Source organism: Annulohypoxylon truncatum, assembly GCF_022578515.1.
Source record: "Annulohypoxylon truncatum strain CBS 140777 unplaced genomic scaffold F4807scaffold_9, whole genome shotgun sequence".
NCBI lineage: Eukaryota > Fungi > Ascomycota > Sordariomycetes > Xylariales > Hypoxylaceae > Annulohypoxylon > Annulohypoxylon truncatum.
Window position 1 is genome coordinate 816,065 of NW_025953795.1, and position 16,872 is coordinate 832,936.

Sequence of the window (16,872 nt, forward strand, 5' to 3'; positions counted from 1 at the left end):
GAGAGCAAAAGGGCGTTCTATATGCCACAGCTTCATCCGCCGAGGCCAACAGTCTAGGCCCAGTATCGTTTCACCCATGTCGTCATCGTCGCTGTCGTCGCCGTTGACACCCCGCCGGTGCGACACCGAACTTGCCCCTCGAAAGCGATTGGCGCATTATATTCGGCGCAGAGTTAAATTTAGCTATGCGCATATGTAGGGACTTTACTTACCACCACCAGTAGATCAATTAACCTATGCATCGACCGTGCTCCCTCGGGGACGTGTGTACATACCTAGGACCTAGGTAACATACTTACATACTACTATAGATGGCATATTGGTGAAGTAAGATAGATGCACATATGCACACAGAATGTCAGCTAGTACCTAGTGGCCCCTGACGCAGGAGAAACAACAGGGTACCTGTTAGGTAAGTACGCAGTTAATGCATCGGCCGCTCGTCGCTGTTCTGCAGCTTGCGACTGGACATCGCCAATTTTTAGCCCAGGGTGCAGGGTGCGAGTATCCGCTTCGTTTCGTTTCGTGTGGCGGGGACCCATCTCCGCTTCCCACTCCGCTCCCAGGGTCCGATAGTAATGTAGCTTACCGAAGCCACGATTCCTACTCAGCTATAATGTGTAGTGTATCTGCGCATGTAGCTGCCGCTGTTCTGCGTGGCACGTGCGTGTGGGTGTGTATGTGCGCGCGCCTTGCCAGGTTTTTCTGTGAGACACTTTTTTGGAGTTTGCGCCTGCGGGCCCTCTCGCATTGCAGAAAAAGGATGCGCTGCGATGCGCGCGAGTGCCGGAGCTGATGATCTGATTATCGTCGCCGGTGCATGACAGTATGAGGGGTCAAGATGGCCTCGTGCTACCCTTGGACATGCTGCGAAAGGTCATTTGCGCGTGTATAGCTGCTGTAAATGACTTCCGGTTCTGGGTCCTGCATATGTAAAAGATACCGGGGATACATGCAAAATGGGTAACATTATAGGATCCGTTTTGTTTTACAGCAATTTCGGCCGAGGCTGGCTTGTCCGGCCCTGGCCTCAGGCATCCGGGGTGGCTAAACTTACTGTAACACTTTTGTCGCTCTTCCCGCTTCTAGTCTGCTAGTGAGAAGCTGCGTTGCGCTTGAATCGCGAACTGTGACAAAAAATGACTCGTCACATTTTGCGATTACCAGAGATCCTTCAACCAAGTTATTGGTGATCACGTACGTCGCTATTCATGCAGATCTCGGTGACATGCATACGAGACGGAAATTTTTGTGAGGGGTAGGTTAGAAGTAAGCATCGTTTCATCAGATCAGCGCTGCAGAGAGCATCCGCATGAAAACCATCACCGGTTAACTTGTTCAAGATTTGATCAACACCTTCGAAAGGGTAATAGGGGACTTATGGATGTATGTGTATAAGGCTCAAGTTATGCAATAACCGAGGTGACCTGGTATAAATCGATATTTTCGATTACTAGGTCAAATCTAGGCATCGGGATGCAAGATACCGGACTGCAGTATGGCCGTCCAGAAGTCTCCCATTTGCGCCGCTGCCGCCTCGGCCGTCCGGCCTTGGTTGTCCTTGAGCGCTCGGATATCTCCCGAGGCCAACGCGCTTGGCCGCTGGATTCCCATCGCTTGAGCCTTTTGCACCGCCGGCCGTGGGAACGACTCGGTGGACAAGGTTGATGCTATCCATAAAAGCAGCCACACAACCTCCTCTTGCCCCTTTTCAATTGCTAAATGCAAACCACTTTTCGAGTCTTCTAGTGGATCTTGATAACGAATGAGTTGCGTAGCGCTCAAGGCACGCCCATGTCGCTCCGTCCGCGCCTGCTCGGTCTCACGCAGGATGGCTACTATGTTCTCTACATCGCCCGTGCTACACATAACGTGATAGGCGCGAGCAGGTAGAACCTCGGGGTTGGCTTCGACATAAGCTTCCTCGGTGACTTCAGGGAGGATATCGTAGTTCTCCTGGATGCCACCCTCGTTGGTATATCTTGTTAAGATAGCCGCACCGGGTACTGATTGTACGAATGGGTTGCTGGTTGAGGGTCCTGCTGTACGCGTAGCAATTTCTGCGGCACACGATGGACACTTGAGTGATTTGGCTAATTCCGCGGCTTGATCCAGGAGGCACTGCCAGTGGAAATGGCAGCCACAAGAGACTTCCAAATCGTCAGGGACGAATTCTTGCTCGTCGTTGCCATCTTCGTCTTCCACTTCCAGCACGAGCGGCTGTTCACAAACTTTACATGTCGCCATCTTCCAGGGATCTAGCTCTTGTCGATGTCCGGAAAAAGCAACCCGGCAAGAATTAAAACGGACACAGCGCTAGAATATGTAGATGTAGCACAAGCCTACCTACCTAGGTAAGTGTTTGCACCCATCATACGCGAGAGATGGTCCGGCAAAGAGGCGAGTATCAGGACAGAAACCATCGATATTCGCCATCCGAACGCATCCAGAACACCACGTTGGCAACAGAGTGTCAGGAGCATAGAAGATAGCCATATTGAAGATCAAAGATATGTCACGGGAACTTACCAATATGTACCCAGCGGGCAGGTATAAACTTCTGTGAGGTTTGAATGATCGAGACTGGCGTTTCTGCAGAATCGATTATGAAAAAGCAACTAGAAAGGTGATTGAAGACATTGAGATCATTGAGATGATAATGAGAAATTGTTGATCGTGTAACTTCCAATTACTATAAAATTAAGTGGAGAATTGAGGGTTAGTGGATTTATGTGGATCCGGTCCGACTATTCGGTACGTACTTAGACTAGGTACCGTCAATAAAAACCTTTAATGTGGATTCACCAGATTTTTAACTCCTATTGGGTTGTGGTCCAGTGACCAAGATCTTCGAGGCTCAGGAGCAAAGTTCATTGGTAACTTCATATCCAATAGTCCAGAGTCCAGAGTCCAAAGTCCATTCAGCTGGGCAAGGGGCGACATGGATATCAATGACAAAGGCATAATAGCACGGTAACATGGTAACATGGTAACATGGGTCATGCTTTTTTAGTAGCACAGGCAAGTATAAGTCGTATTTCTATCCTATAAATTTTTGGGGGTTTTTGCTGAAAAGTTTGGTTCTCCTTCGTAGCCCTCGCGTTCGCATCGAGACGAGGCTAAACGTTAGCAAAGGAAGTATGGCCTCGTTCCCCATTGCTAGCTGAAAGCCCCCATCGGAAACTTTTGTTTTTTCAGGATCGCGTAAGAGTCGGAAACCTTGTTAAAACCGATGGAGGTGGCCGGTGTTCTGCTCGTTAAGGAATAGAGATCGGTGGTAGCCGCTGTCGCCGGCAAGGCTAGACCATTCTGTTTTGTCGTCAATAGCCGACAGAACTATCTATGCATTCTTACTTATTCGTCTGAGCTAATCCTTGGATCGCCATGTGGCATTGGATTTCAACCCGGCAGAGAGATAGGCTTAGTATGAACTGGTGGATAACGTTCGTCATCACCTTTGCCGACGGCCCCTAGGCTTTAGCACTAAGCTGTCCGGCCGTCACTTAGCGGCTGCGCACATACAAGCACATGGCATTCGGCACGCGGTAGCCTAGTTCCAGCTGCAATTCCGTCTAACACTATTTTTGACCACATCGATAAATCTTCCTGGAGGGCTAAGCGAAGCAACTAGGAGTCTAGGACAAGTCCGGGGCTAGACAGGAGGTACGGGGAATGGGGATTTCTGGGAGGTAACCCGGCGATTGATAAAATCTTCACAGGATCGTGACATCGTGTGGACCCAGGTTTGCTAAGATGCCGAGCCAACAATCTTGTTTTGCTGCTCTTGGTAGGTAGTTTAGGTAGACCCATACATTGTAATAGTAGATAACTATCCTATTCTGAAGCGAGTGCTATTCTCGTCTTGCACTAGTATTACAACTGACCGAAGTCAGACTTTGTATACCATGTGAAGTCTCTGGTAGGTTATGCATCTAGGTACGCTTGCTGATTCTGCACCTGGCAGCCTCTTCACAGACTTGCTGCGTCTCTCCTTTCAAACGATGCCTCGTCAATAATTCCTCGAAACATAACCCACCAGTCTGTGGATTTCTATAGTGGTTATAATGAGCGTGTTTCCCAAGCACATATTTGACAAGTTCGTCGATCATATCGTGTTCCGTGTCCCGCGTCCCGTTCCCCTTTGTTCCCCTGTTCCCTGCCCGGATCCTCCGCCTTGGTGTTGAAATTCATAGTATCGGCTCGCCCGTCTTCATCGTGGTCACCTCATACGCCACGTATAGTAGTCCCATACCGAATTGGAGGCTAGTCGTAATCCACTAATCTCTAAGAGGTGTTATAATCCGCCTCGGAGAGGCAATTAAGTTGTTTGCGGGCGTGCCCGCACCCAGCGCTGAACAGACCGGAGACTAGGGTCTTCGGCCGTCCAGCGGCCCATCGCCATGTCGGATGTCTGAAGTTCTTGATAGACGTACTCGTCTGTGATTCGTGAAAGTTCCTGGCTTACGTGTTAGTGAGGGGGACCGAAGGGTGAAGGAAACTTGTGTATCATGGAGGGGCTAGGGGGTGGGCTAGGCAGGTAATAATCGTCTTTGAGGGAAATAAGGATCTGCCGTACACCTCGTAGTTGTTCATCACAAGCTCTAAGTTGCCTTCTGTGCGAACTTTTAGGCCGTTGGCCTTGGAGGATGGTCTCTCGATACTCGATCCATCTTTGTGCCGCTGCCTGGCGGAGGTAGATCTTTTGGCCTTCGTGCCTACGAGAGTATGCGTCTAAAAGGATTCTGCAGAAGGGGTTGAGTGTCAGTGGCTTTCTCGTTTTCGATGGGAAATCGACGGCATTTGTTATGGATTTAGCGAGGTATTCAACGCACTGTTTTAACTCTGCTCGTTGTTGTTCCGCTTCGCCGCCGTTGGCTTGAGGTACTGTGACGTCGGCTGCGCAGTTGAGGATGTGCTGGCCGTCTATGGCGCATTGGCGCAAAGCCGCCCAGCCTTCGGTGTAGTAGTCGTCGATGTTTGAGGGGTCTGTTGGCGCTGCGGCGATAAAGTACTGTAGATTTCGAAAGTCGGCAAGGATGTCGGCGACCCGCGCCGTTCGGTACTCGTTCACTGCGTCGGTTGTTAGAAACTCGAAAAGGAGGTGCGTCTCCTATTATTCGGGTTGGGCAGTTATAGTGCCGTCCTAACTGTCTGTACTTACGTCCGTCCATGCTTATACTTTTTCTAGAGTAATTTCGAAGTAGCCAGGTAGTTGTTTGATGAGGTAGTCAAGTTCGAAGCACAATGCTGAGTTACGGTAAGGGGTTCAAGGATGTCGAAAATTAGCAATGATACAGTGAGGTAGAGAAGGAAGCCCAATTCAGGAGCGGAAATGGCAGGAGATGTTAAGGCTGCAGGAGTCTAGGAACTCTGTTGGACTTGGGTGAAAGAACGGCTTCATAATGAGTCTTGAGCAGCGAACTCACTCGCCTTTTGTAGAATCGATCGTCTTGTTAGGGACAACTAGATATAGCTCGAAGTTCTCACGATACAGAGTGGTTCAAGAGAAGGAAGATTTGCGCTGATGCTCCCTCCCCCTTTAGATTGCAAGTCATAGTATACATCATATCCAAGTCAGCTCAATACCCACTTACACTCTCCCGGCTACCGAATCGGAATTATTATCAAGCATCAGAGCGGGACGATGATTGACAGCTTAAACCTGGGAGATCCCTAATGAGCTGGAGGTTGTTGTATCTTAGATCTCCCCGTCAGTCTGGGTTGAGACCCTAGTCCCCTGGCACATCTGGGCTGCTGGGCGTGTTACGTGCAGACGCCCTTATGGGTAATCAACGCCACGACCTGCAACACCAATGCAGGGACGCTTGACGTTCGTCATGTAGGTACCTTAGGTAGGGCATATCAACGGACCCTCTAGTGGGAACGTAACTATAGGGACAGGGAAGCCACGGGATATGCTAATGCCGGGGGACAGAGGGCGTAGGGTCCAACGTAGAAGAGCCGCCTCGTAGGGCACATAGGGTTGGTTCGGGCGAGAAAGCTAGGGGAAGACTTCAGCGGCGCCACATATCCTTACGGCTAGCACAGAGAATCTCAAAGCAGTATAGTTCTCAGGTGAACAAAAACTAAGTAGTGCGACTATTCGGACTTAGGTGTAAACGCTACTGGCCAATAGGAGCTCTCCGTCGGACCTCAGCCACCATTCCGAGAGCAGCTGAATCGGATATTTTCCCTAAACCTCGACGCTCTGCAGTCGAGGGTTGGCCGAAAAAGAACTTGATTACCTAGCTGCGCGAACGTGGGATCTACGTACGTTATCCACATGTCTATTCATAGAGAAGGAAAAGTTGAAATGGGTGAAAATGAAATGAAGAAAAATGAAAGTAAGTGATAGAAAAGGAAAAAAATTAAAATTGAATGGTCATCATTCCGACTGCCCAATGAATGATTATACCTTGTCATTCTACGTTCTTCGAGCTCTTGTTGGCCAATTTGGATGATCCCTAAATTCCCGGTCTTCCACGAGGTGCCACTGCCGTTGAGATCGGGACATTTTATTGAGGCAAGTCAATCCTGTGGCTGGCGGCAACGGTGATGCCCAAAATCCCAGCCTTCCGGTTGAGATGGATGATGAGCAAGCGCCCGAGATGTCCGTTACTTTGGCTCTGGGTACAATAGTTGACCTGCTTAAGCTGCCCCATGCTGATACGTCGCATCTGCATTTCTAAGATGTGGCTCTTGATGACAATTATTCACCGCTTTAGGGTTATATAAGCCCCCAGATCGTCCATCTCGCCACCACCTGAATGATCGAATTTCCTTATAAGCGTCTTCAGCTATAGCCACTCTAGGCTACGCTTAGACGTAAATGTGTTTCCCATTACCACAATGCCACAAATACGGATCGGAATGATGATCAAATGTCCCGTTTCATGAAGGATCTAAACTAGTGACACGCGCAGAGAGACATGGGTACGACAGAACCCACGTTTCCACAATGGAAACAATGGAGCCCAATGTGTTGCTATGGTCAGCATTAAACGAATCAGCTATGCTGATCAAGAACCAGCCTTACGCCACAGCCGCCTCGCTTCGCTAATCTTTCTCGGCGATGGCCTGTAATCGTTCATCGATCTCTTCTTCCGTCAATGTTCTAAAGAAGGGATCTGTCCCCTCCTTACCGTCCGCTCGGGGGCCTCCAACGATTCCGATCTCAATCTCGCCCTTCTTAAAATCCATGCTAAGAACCGTGCTCAACGTAGTAATGGCCAACTCCACAACGTCTTCCCATGTGCCTTCTGCATGATCCTTGTTCTTGAGCTTCTTCTCTAAGTGATTAAGCGCCTCTTGCTGTTTCGGGCCCGCGGCAGTTCCTTTGTACCCCACGTAGTAGCCTGCCGGATCACACTTGTAGAGCTGTGGGCCGAATTCCGAGTCTAATGATATAAGCGTCGTCGCCACGCCGTAAGGACGCATGTACGCCTATCAGAAAAAGGTCAGCTTTGTGATGCCCGAGCCTTACCATGGCTTGACGACGTCTTACCTTCTGAGTGTAGACCTGGCTAATGTTGGCCAGCCTCTTAGCAAGGGCATCGCATGGCATCTCGTATCCGTAGTTGTACCGGAACTCCGCAGCCTCGCCCTGGGCGCGCTGAGCAAACGCCCGAGCGTCTGCGATAGACCCGGTCATAACACAACCAACGGACGGTGAAATCTGGAAGATGTGGGAAACGGAAGAAGGATCGATCAACTTGTCCTATTGATTTTCATCACCGTTAGCCTCAGCGCCGAGTTCGACCATTCGACCCTCACCGCAACTGGGCAGAAGCTGAAATCACGTACAGGAACCTTCTTCTGGGAAAGGACTACGGCGCAATCCTTGCCTCGGACCCCAATTGCCATTATATTGGCAGCGGTAATCGCCTTGAATGCATATTCTGGATGAGAAAGTCGTCGTCAGCAACCAAAAGAACCCCCATGTTGCATTCGCTTTTTGCCTCCACGTCCCATGTCCTACGTCCCACGGATTTTTCAGGTGCTTATGGCTTCTGAAAGCGACGACCTAGGGAATAACCAGCGAACGTCGGTGTCATGAGAACATACCGACTTGGTAGAGTCTTCCTTGCTCGGAGAAGATGGTGATATGTCGGTCAAAGCCCGCGCTACCTGTCATAAAGCGTATGAAGTTAGATCGGAACGAGGATATCAGCTGCGAAGAAGCAAGGGAGCGTCGAACGAACCTCCCGACATGGTGAAGGATTGTTAGTGATGGAACCTGGTGGCAATATTGTCGGTGTGAACCTGTACGCGAATCCAATAGCTGGTATTGATTGTAGAAAATCGAATTGCGGCCTTTTCTTTTTGGCGAAGGTCGGTAGAGGTGATCGGTAAAGTTGAAGGAGTGAGGTTGAATGGAACAAGTTCAGCAAGTTCAGCCCTGCTATTAGCCCTAGAAGCTCTGACGCGCCAGGTTGGAGCCTTGGGGAAGCAACGAAGCTATGACCTTAGGCCAAATGCCAAGGCCAGGTACCTCCCAAGCTTGCCTAACAGAAGCTCGGACCCCGTTTTACGGATATTATTTAGACCGGAGTTGAAGTGGATCGCATTGGAACCTTATCAAATCCTTATCAAACGATAAGATAAAGAATTCTGTTCAACCAGCCAACTTGAGATCTCATATTTGTCAATCCATTGATGTTAAACAAGTTCCTAATTCCCCACTGAAAAGTGTGAAATGTGAAGACTTCACCAAATTTTCATTGGCGGTAATTCCTAGATATAACACACAGGCTAGTACATTTACGTTGCCGGTCTTACGTCTAGACAGACAAATTCTTGAAAGCCAGCCACGAACCTATACCATTATCGTAGAGCTTGAGACAGATGAAGCAAGGCAAAACGTCAGAGGCACGTGGACATCCAGTACCTATCTAGGTAGCATCTCGATCTGCCGTCATAGTTACTGGTGGTGGTAGCAGTGGTCACACCTCCTAGCATCGATCTGTATCCCTATCTCTCGCCCTTGCCGGCTTCTTAACTTCCTATCTACCTTCTTCAATGTCTTCCATTCTCTCTACCGGTGATGCGCCAGCGCACCGAGTTCCAGCATGGAAACGATTGGGCCTCAAGCTTAAGCCTGCATCCGAGGACCTGAACCAAAATCAGAACCCTACCCTACCTACAAGTACAGCCGCTGTACCGGTGCCCAACCATCATCGGGAAAATCTCACCGGGTCCGTCAACACCAATGCGAAGAGAAAATCTTCTGGCGTTCCTGCATTAGACCATTCCACCAAAAAGGCCAAGCGAGACCTTTCCCAAAGTCAAATTTCTTCCACTCAGACACCAAAGAAAGCCAAGTCTGTCTCGTTCGCGGCTCAGCTTACCCAAGATACTGAGTCTCCAGTCAATACTCCGGCAACTCCAACGACAAATGGCACAAAACCCATAAACAAGCGCAAAGCCACACCCGCTGCTAAGAAAACCATCCAAGCCCCTACACAACCAGTCAAGAAGCAGGCACCCGTCAACCTAGAACCCGCACTTGCGTACTTACGGCAGTGGCACACGTCTAAGGACACTTGGAAGTTTAACAAGAACCACCAGACTAAGCTATTGGAGCAGGTTTTCGCTGAAGAAACTACTATCCCTGCGGCTGACATACACATATTTTACGAATATATACGGGGATTGAAAGGAGCTGTTAGGACGAGACTAAAGGAACTTGCATCTGGCATTAAAGCGCAGGACATAGAACAGGGAGCGGAAGGTTTCCCCGGCTCCAGCAAGGAGATGACCGAAAGAAGGCAGAAGGAGTACCAGGAGGTCATTGCGGCCTATTTGAGCCAGCAGAAGACACCTAGGAAACGGCGTTTTGAGGAGGTGGACTACGTACTCCGGACTTCTGATATAGAGATGCAACGTCGGGTCGTCAAGCGAATGCGCTGCGAGAATGTGTTGGACGAACTATCTGATACCGAGGCCGAGACATCTACGACAACCACTACAACCAGTTCGACTGAGAAGGGGAGCCACGCTGGGGATTCCGAGCGCGCTATGAGTGAAGGTGCAACGGCCGAAACCGAGGGCGTTCTACGCCTTAGATTGAACGACGATAGTCTCCCACAGAGAGTCAAGAGGAAGAGGAAGGTACGGACTGCAATCGTCGAAGAAGAGACTAGCTCGGAGTCTGAATCTGAATCCGAAACTGAAGGCGGATCAGATTCGGGGTCGAGTAGCAGTGATAGCAACAGCAGTTCTTCTGATGAGTCGGAGGACGAAGGAGCGCAACCCCAGTTACGTGCCGATGAAGCTGAGACGTCTCCTAGCAGCTCTTCATCATCCGAATCTTCAGAGACAGAATCAAATTCTGACGATGACGATTGATTGTAACACGAGGCGCAATGCGACGTATCTTCTTGTTGCTAATAATGGATATGCTCGACACGCACAGCAACATCATATAGGATACCCAATTTCTCATGATAAAAGCATGCTGGAAAATTGCAAACTGCTAAAAGTTATTATGGAGCAAAATGTTACTCTTTCCATAATACCTAATTATTTCAATATCATGAAGTCCTGTCTGATCGTGACAACCTGCCCGTGAATCAAACAAATGCAATTTAGACAATGGCCATGCGTCTAATGCAGCCAAAAGAAAAGACAAAAAGCAAACCCTCCAAAAACGCCACATGCCGTATATATCGCCCACCCAGGACGGAGAACACCGCAGCACCATCTCCCAATCGAGATCTTCACTGAATAAGATCATTGATGTTCTGGTTGCCTCCTGCATGGCGTTTCATGGCGCTTTTCATTGCCGGAAATCCCGCGATGGGGTTCTTTCCCCCCATCTATTCCGTGCCGATCCATTCATCCGCCTATTGGATACCTACCCTGAGCCGTCCCTTTTTAAGCGTCCATTGGATCCTCCAGATATTCGTAGTCGTCTTCCGGTGGAAGTAGCCAGGCGGAGGCAGCCAGACTCGTCGCAATCAAGACGGAGACTGTTGCACTGACGGTACATAGGATCCAAGACCAATCCAGGGACCAGCCAGGGATGACGAATTGAGAATCGGTGTCGAAGAGGTAGGCCTAGGTATGACGTTAGTAATCCCGCGGTACAGAACCAGATACATATTAAGATAAAACGTACTACGATGCCCATGCTCGCGAACTCGACGGCGGCGTCGGCGAGTAGGAAGCAGCCGATCAGCTTCCAGCCGGTCTCGCGCTTGTACTTGCCGCCAGCCATGACGACGAGGAAGGTGATTAGGGTCGCGAGCTCGACGATGGTGGCGAAGGAGATGAGGAAGCCACTGCTTCGCCACATGGAGCAGAAGAACTGGTCGTCGCGGCAGTCATCGTCGTTAGGGAAAGGCCGACACGACGGATCGTCAACCGAGGAGCAACTCTTATGAAGCCCGATGTATTTGGTAAATGTCGAGCCCGTGTCGGCCGTAACCGAGTAGGAGACCCAGTGGGGCGTGAGGATAGAGACTATCGTCAGGACGGTTGCTGTTGTGGAGACTAGCGTTAGTATATTGCAGCTCTCCGCACTTGGAATAGCTATGACATGTTATATAATTCGATGGATGTCTTGCATCGGTTTGAACAATTCCCATCAAACATAAACATTATATTCCGACGTATTACATTAGGATAGGATATGATGAAGCAAATAGGGGTTGGATTGAGTGCTAGGTGTCGAGTGCATCGGTTTGCTTCTGCCTGCGAGCCTGGTGGGACGATAAGGAGACAAACAATGACGTACTGCAGACAAAGACGCTGAGGGCGACGCTGTAGACTATCGGTCGCGTCATGGCGTCTTGAGAATTCGAAAATAGGGGGAGGGAAAAGGAAAAGAAGATAGGGAAGTGAGGGTTATAATCCTATCCTTCAACTACTTGTCCCCGTTTGAAGACAATTTGACAAGTCGTTTGGTCATAGATATCGAGTTGTTGAAACTGCGACTCGGAAGGGTGCGTTGGGTTTTGGAAGGACAGCGCATTTTCATTGTGAATGGGCCACAATTGATCAGTGCACATTCGATGCAGATCATGTGGCTGGCACAAGTTGGCGTCACCTCCTAAAGTACGATCTGTATCGGGTCCCACTAATCTCCACCGAGAGAGAACTCGCAACTGCTTGGTTCAGTTGTACATAAGCTTTTCTGTGGTCTGTGCTTTTGTGCTTTGAATGGAGCGGTCTCCACAGCCAAACAGCTTGGCCTAGCTTATCTTATCTCTTCTCCTTGCTTTTCATTCTCGATCTTCTTCCGTTAAAGATCTCCAAATTCTCACCCTCTCTATCATTAGAAACCGGAAGCTTCTGCAAGGCATTTGCGAGCACAGCACACCGCGTTTTCGTTTTCGTTTTTAGATGATCTACGCTAGGTCCTTTATCTCGCTCATGCTGCAATGGCGCAGTAGTGTTAATCGATGGAGTGCTCGTTGCCCACCATCCCTTATTACATACCAGTCCTAGTCTCCATATTACGCCTACAAGCGCTTCGACAAGAGAACTCATTTTCCGTGTTTGCCGCTGACCCTGCATCCCATTATGTTTAGGTGCAGCATACCTGCAGATCCTTCTGCTCGAGGGTTGCGGCATTGAAACCCTACACAAAATAGCCACGTTTTGGACTGTCAATCTTTCAAGACTCGAACATCGAAGTCTTTGAAGTGACTGCTCTCGATTTCATTTCTTATTGGGACAATTGTCTCATATGGTCAAATAAGCGGCATATATCCTTGTCAAAATCATCCTCATACCTAAAGAACACCACCAATAGTCTCCTTTCAACGGAGGGCGTGGCAAGCTTACCTTAGAATGTCGCTTTTACTTATTGCTCAGTCTCTTCCCCTATCGGTCACGTGCCCCGAACAGCCGGTCTCATGAAATTTATGAACGGATATACCATAAGAAACGGCGTCTGAGGGGCCTTGCCGCATCTAACAAGATGCCTACCTCCGCAGGAACGTTACAATTCTAAATACAATCTTGTATTAATCCTGACGTTTCCTTGGGGACCACTTGCCAACCAAGAAGGGTTTCCCATCATCAAATCCGTCACAGGGGATCTGAGAAGTACCTTTTTGGTTTGCTACAACTCGTTTTCCAAGATCGTCTGTAAAATCACACTGGTAGTGAGTATGGCCAAAACCCCAAAGAATAACAGAAGGGTTCTTCCAGCAGTCCTCATTGCTTAAATCGGTGGCAAAGCCTGACGACACAGGACTATCCCTATGTTCTGGGCTTACAGCCCTATCATCTTGGGTTGGGCTGTGATGGGTAAATACAATTATCTGTCTCCCAGGCTCTTCTTTGGCTATATCGCACACCTGCGCGTTGAGCCACTGGAGATCTGACTTATGAGCTTCTACATGATCCTCAACTTTCCAGTCTTGGATCTGTCTGAAGTCGACTAACCGGCTCTTAACAGCTGCAGTTTGTTCAACACTGACTTCCGAGAACAACGTGCAGCCTAATACGGTCACCGTGTCGTTTAGGTCGTACCGCGTTTGATCGAGAAAGACGAATCTGCCGATTGTGGATTGTGCCCTTAATTGCTCCATCTGGTCCGCGAAGGCACGGACTCGGCGTTTCGCCAATGACCAGCTGGTTCCTATCGGTTCATGATTGCCCATAAGAAGGAAGACGGTCCAATACCGAGTGAGTTGTTTCTTGATAAACTCGAAAAACCCATCATCTGTAACATTGCCAATGTCACCAAGAAGGCCTAGATAAAGAGCTGTTTGTTTTATGTTGAATTTATATGACTTATGTGTCTCCAAATGTAAGTCAGACACAATCTGCAATGTGGCGAGAGACATGCTGAAATATAGCGGTGTATGAAATGAGACCTGGAGAAAAGGTCGAACTACCCTCACATCCGCGAGATGCCGCAAAGTTGGGCATATAATACATCGGAGTAAAGAATTTTCTAACAATCCATGGCCCCCAACTTCCCCACAATTGCATTATGCACTTGGTCAAAATAGAACCTCCAGTGGGCTTGAGAGGTTGCCTTCTGCAGCCCGATTCCTTGCTCGTCAACCAACCCTTAGTCGTTTAGATATCATATTTTAATGTGAAGCCATAAGTCACTCACGGTGAGCCTCCTTTAAATTCTACTAATATCCCTTAGCAAACTTTTCGGTTTAATACGTCGAGCAGCCCGTATCTAATGAACAAGATCGGTACTTGGCTAAAAGCGGCGTGGCTTGAGTCTTTGGCCACTCACCGAATACCCGCAGCATACGCTAAAGCATCGATCAACCAACATATGCTTTTAATACTACCTACCAAGGGTGGATAGGTTCTATACTATCTGGGAACCTAGTTCTAGCGGTTAAGAGCCGATCTATAGCCACGTTTCCTAAGCCTAGCTGAAGGAATCTCATGCAGGTCATCTCACATGAAAAAGATGTCACTGGATTCCACGTCGTTCATCGGCCGCAATCGGCGTTAAGATGGACGCATTGTCTGAAACTGAAACATCGATAACTATACCCCCAAGTTCTCGGTCCTATCCGGACGGATAGACATGTAAGGGCTGAGAGCACGCAAGATCTGATCCCCTACACGTCAATCATTAGGCCCTCTTAGCTGCATGAATCTCGGCCTGTACCTATCCGCATTCGGCCATGATTCATTAGATAATTAAGATAATCGGCCCTCCTTACAGGCATTAACCCTATGCTTAGCTTCGGCTTTTGCGGTCTTCCGGAGTGCGTTATCTCTTTTGATTTGTAAATATGCACTTCTCATCTACCATCCGAGATTGTTAAATACTTTCATTTTTGTCTCGATCGCTAGAAGTCCAACTCTACCTGCGTAGGTAAACTAACTTGGCCCTGGAGGTCGCGGTATCTGGGCCGTCCCGGAACTATAAAAAAAAAAGCCACTTGGGGTTAAAATATATTAGACCTCCATCTAGACAAAATCCGAAGGAGATCTAAGGCACGCTAAGAATCTTCCTCCTGAGCAACTGTCACTACCATTGTCATCGTCATGGACGACTGAATTTGCCCTAGCAGTCCTGTGCTATGAGCACTCTGGAGTCTTCGAATCGAACGATTTCGTGTGCAAAGGCGAAAGGGTTGCAGTCAATATTTTTGGCGATTCCTTACTGTATTACTTCAGCCGTTTATTGGCGCAGGATACTGGTTTATGACAATGGTTGAGCATCACCCCGTTCATAATAGCGAAGTCTATCTATTAGGATTGACGCCGCGCCCTACTATTCCACCTCCATCTCCGCCGTCCCCATCGACGCCGACGGAAGCCGAACCAAGCACCGTTATCGAAGAGCTCTGCTTAGACGACGTCGACTCCTTTGAAGATGCTCCGGAAACGGACTCGCTTACCAAGCAACGGCTCTCGGGTGCCGTCCATGTCCTAAACACCGAAGCGACAGCTCTACGCAACCTCACCCACCTATACAAGACCGACGTAACGGCCACGCAGGGCTTCGACGCCGCGATAAGCGCTATAACGAGGCATGGCGGCGAACGGGGCGGCAAGCTAGTCATCAGCGGCGTAGGGAAATCGGGCCATATCGCCAAGAAGCTCGTCGCGACCTTCAACAGCCTCGGTGTGCCCGCGACGTTCCTGCACCCGACCGAGGCCCTGCACGGCGACCTGGGTAAGGTCGGGAAGCACGACACCGTGCTCCTCATCACCTTCTCGGGCCGTACGGCCGAGCTGCTTGCGCTGCTGCCGCACCTGGACCCGGCGCTCCCCGTCGTTGTGCTGACGTCGCACGCGCGCCCCGACGCCTGCGAGCTCGTCCGCCGTCGCCCGGGAGCCGTCCTCCTGCCGGCCCCCATCCACGAGCCCGAGGCCGCCTCGTTCGGCGTCTCGGCCCCCACGACCTCGACGACGGCCGCCCTGGCCCTCGGCGACGCCTTAGCTGTTGTCGCCGCTCAGGAGTTGCACTCTATCGCCGCCGTGCCTGCTGTCTTCGCGCGCAATCACCCCGGCGGCGCTATCGGACAGGCCGCGCGCAAGCCCCGTCTGCTGCGCGACCTCGCCGTCCCGCTCGCTGAGATCCCGGTTTGGGCGCCTGGCCGCCACGCTGCCCTCCCAAATTCCCACCCAAACCCGAATTCTCGGCATAGCGATGATCCGAACGACGACGAGGACGACGAGGAGCCCTGCGGCGCGGATATCCTGAAGCTGGGCTACGACTCGCGGTCAGGGTGGGCGCAAGTGGGCGATGCGATCGCGTCGCCGGGCCGCGTGAGGAGGCTCGACGCGAAGAGCCTCGCGTGGCGCGCTTCCACGATCCCGGATCTGCTGGTGGAGCGCGGTGAGTGGATCAGCATACGCGCCGACACGCGCATCAGCCAGGCGGCGGAGTGGCTGCGGGAGCCGCTCAGGTCGCCCGGGTACGGCGGCGAGGCGGCGTGCAAGGAGGATTCGATACTGGCGGTCGTGGAGGACGGCGAGGTTGTCGGGGTGCTGGAGGCGGGGCAGCTTTTGGGGTGGCAGCTGGAGTGATATGTACATAACTCTTGGGTGTAAGGACCTAAAGGGGGGGAATGATGGATGAATAAGTGTGCGCTATATATACCTACACTGAACCCAAGGGCTTGGACTCAACATGGGAAGAATATTTGAAGATGGGATAGGATCGATATTCTGGTTATAAAGCATGTTTAGGGTTGGGCTTTAAAATGCAGTCTGCGGATTGGATGGGTCTCTGTTTGGCCTAGGTACCGGATACGATATCTGAGGCCTAATGATAATCCTTAACGGGGCTTATCATCTAAGGGTGTCCGTCATATAATGAGCTTGTTCTCACATTTCTACTGATCATTCATGTTGTAAACTGCCGAAATTGATGCTGTGTAGCTGTATCTGAGTTGGTTCTATCTAGCTCAAGGAGTGTTGGAAAGACTT

The 16,872-nt window shown here is 50.1% G+C and overlaps 7 protein-coding genes across 7 annotated transcripts; 2 read left to right on the forward strand and 5 right to left on the reverse strand.

The window, feature by feature from the left end:
* Nucleotides 1-1,236: 1,236 nt before the first annotated feature.
* Nucleotides 1,237-2,539, reverse strand: F4807DRAFT_398079 (uncharacterized protein). The gene is made up of 2 exons (XM_047995973.1): nt 2,530-2,539; nt 1,237-2,342 (listed from the first exon to the last, which is right to left on the reverse strand). The coding sequence occupies exon 2, from the start codon at nt 2,245-2,247 to the stop codon at nt 1,465-1,467; it is 783 nt and encodes a 260-aa protein (XP_047856191.1). The 5' UTR covers nt 2,248-2,342; nt 2,530-2,539; the 3' UTR covers nt 1,237-1,464.
* Nucleotides 2,540-4,318: 1,779 nt separating this feature from the next.
* On the reverse strand, nt 4,319-5,171 carry F4807DRAFT_458567 (uncharacterized protein; the record flags this gene model as incomplete). Its single annotated transcript, XM_048001228.1, has 3 exons — nt 4,319-4,456; nt 4,577-5,070; nt 5,162-5,171. 3 exons carry the CDS (start codon nt 5,169-5,171, stop codon nt 4,319-4,321), a joined length of 642 nt encoding a protein of 213 aa, XP_047856192.1.
* A 1,698-nt stretch (nt 5,172-6,869) lies between these two features.
* F4807DRAFT_398142 (N-terminal nucleophile aminohydrolase) lies at nt 6,870-8,557 on the reverse strand. Its single transcript, XM_047995974.1, has 5 exons — nt 8,202-8,557; nt 8,065-8,127; nt 7,804-7,898; nt 7,505-7,717; nt 6,870-7,443 (listed from the first exon to the last, which is right to left on the reverse strand). The coding sequence occupies exons 1-5, from the start codon at nt 8,209-8,211 to the stop codon at nt 7,057-7,059; spliced, it is 768 nt and encodes a 255-aa protein (XP_047856193.1). The 5' UTR covers nt 8,212-8,557; the 3' UTR covers nt 6,870-7,056.
* A 98-nt stretch (nt 8,558-8,655) lies between these two features.
* F4807DRAFT_418666 (uncharacterized protein) lies at nt 8,656-10,497 on the forward strand. The gene has a single exon (XM_047997340.1). It carries the CDS (start codon nt 9,019-9,021, stop codon nt 10,345-10,347), a length of 1,329 nt encoding a protein of 442 aa, XP_047856194.1. The 5' UTR covers nt 8,656-9,018; the 3' UTR covers nt 10,348-10,497.
* Nucleotides 10,498-10,875: 378 nt separating this feature from the next.
* F4807DRAFT_458570 (uncharacterized protein) lies at nt 10,876-11,786 on the reverse strand (the record flags this gene model as incomplete). Its single annotated transcript, XM_048001229.1, has 3 exons — nt 10,876-11,058; nt 11,120-11,481; nt 11,738-11,786. The coding sequence occupies 3 exons, from the start codon at nt 11,784-11,786 to the stop codon at nt 10,876-10,878; spliced, it is 594 nt and encodes a 197-aa protein (XP_047856195.1).
* Nucleotides 11,787-12,971: 1,185 nt separating this feature from the next.
* On the reverse strand, nt 12,972-13,799 carry F4807DRAFT_458571 (uncharacterized protein; the record flags this gene model as incomplete). The annotated part of the gene is made up of 1 exon (XM_048001230.1): nt 12,972-13,799. The coding sequence occupies one exon, from the start codon at nt 13,797-13,799 to the stop codon at nt 12,972-12,974; it is 828 nt and encodes a 275-aa protein (XP_047856196.1).
* Nucleotides 13,800-14,700: 901 nt separating this feature from the next.
* F4807DRAFT_398212 (SIS domain-containing protein) lies at nt 14,701-16,872 on the forward strand. The gene has a single exon (XM_047995976.1). It carries the CDS (start codon nt 15,139-15,141, stop codon nt 16,468-16,470), a length of 1,332 nt encoding a protein of 443 aa, XP_047856197.1. The 5' UTR covers nt 14,701-15,138; the 3' UTR covers nt 16,471-16,872.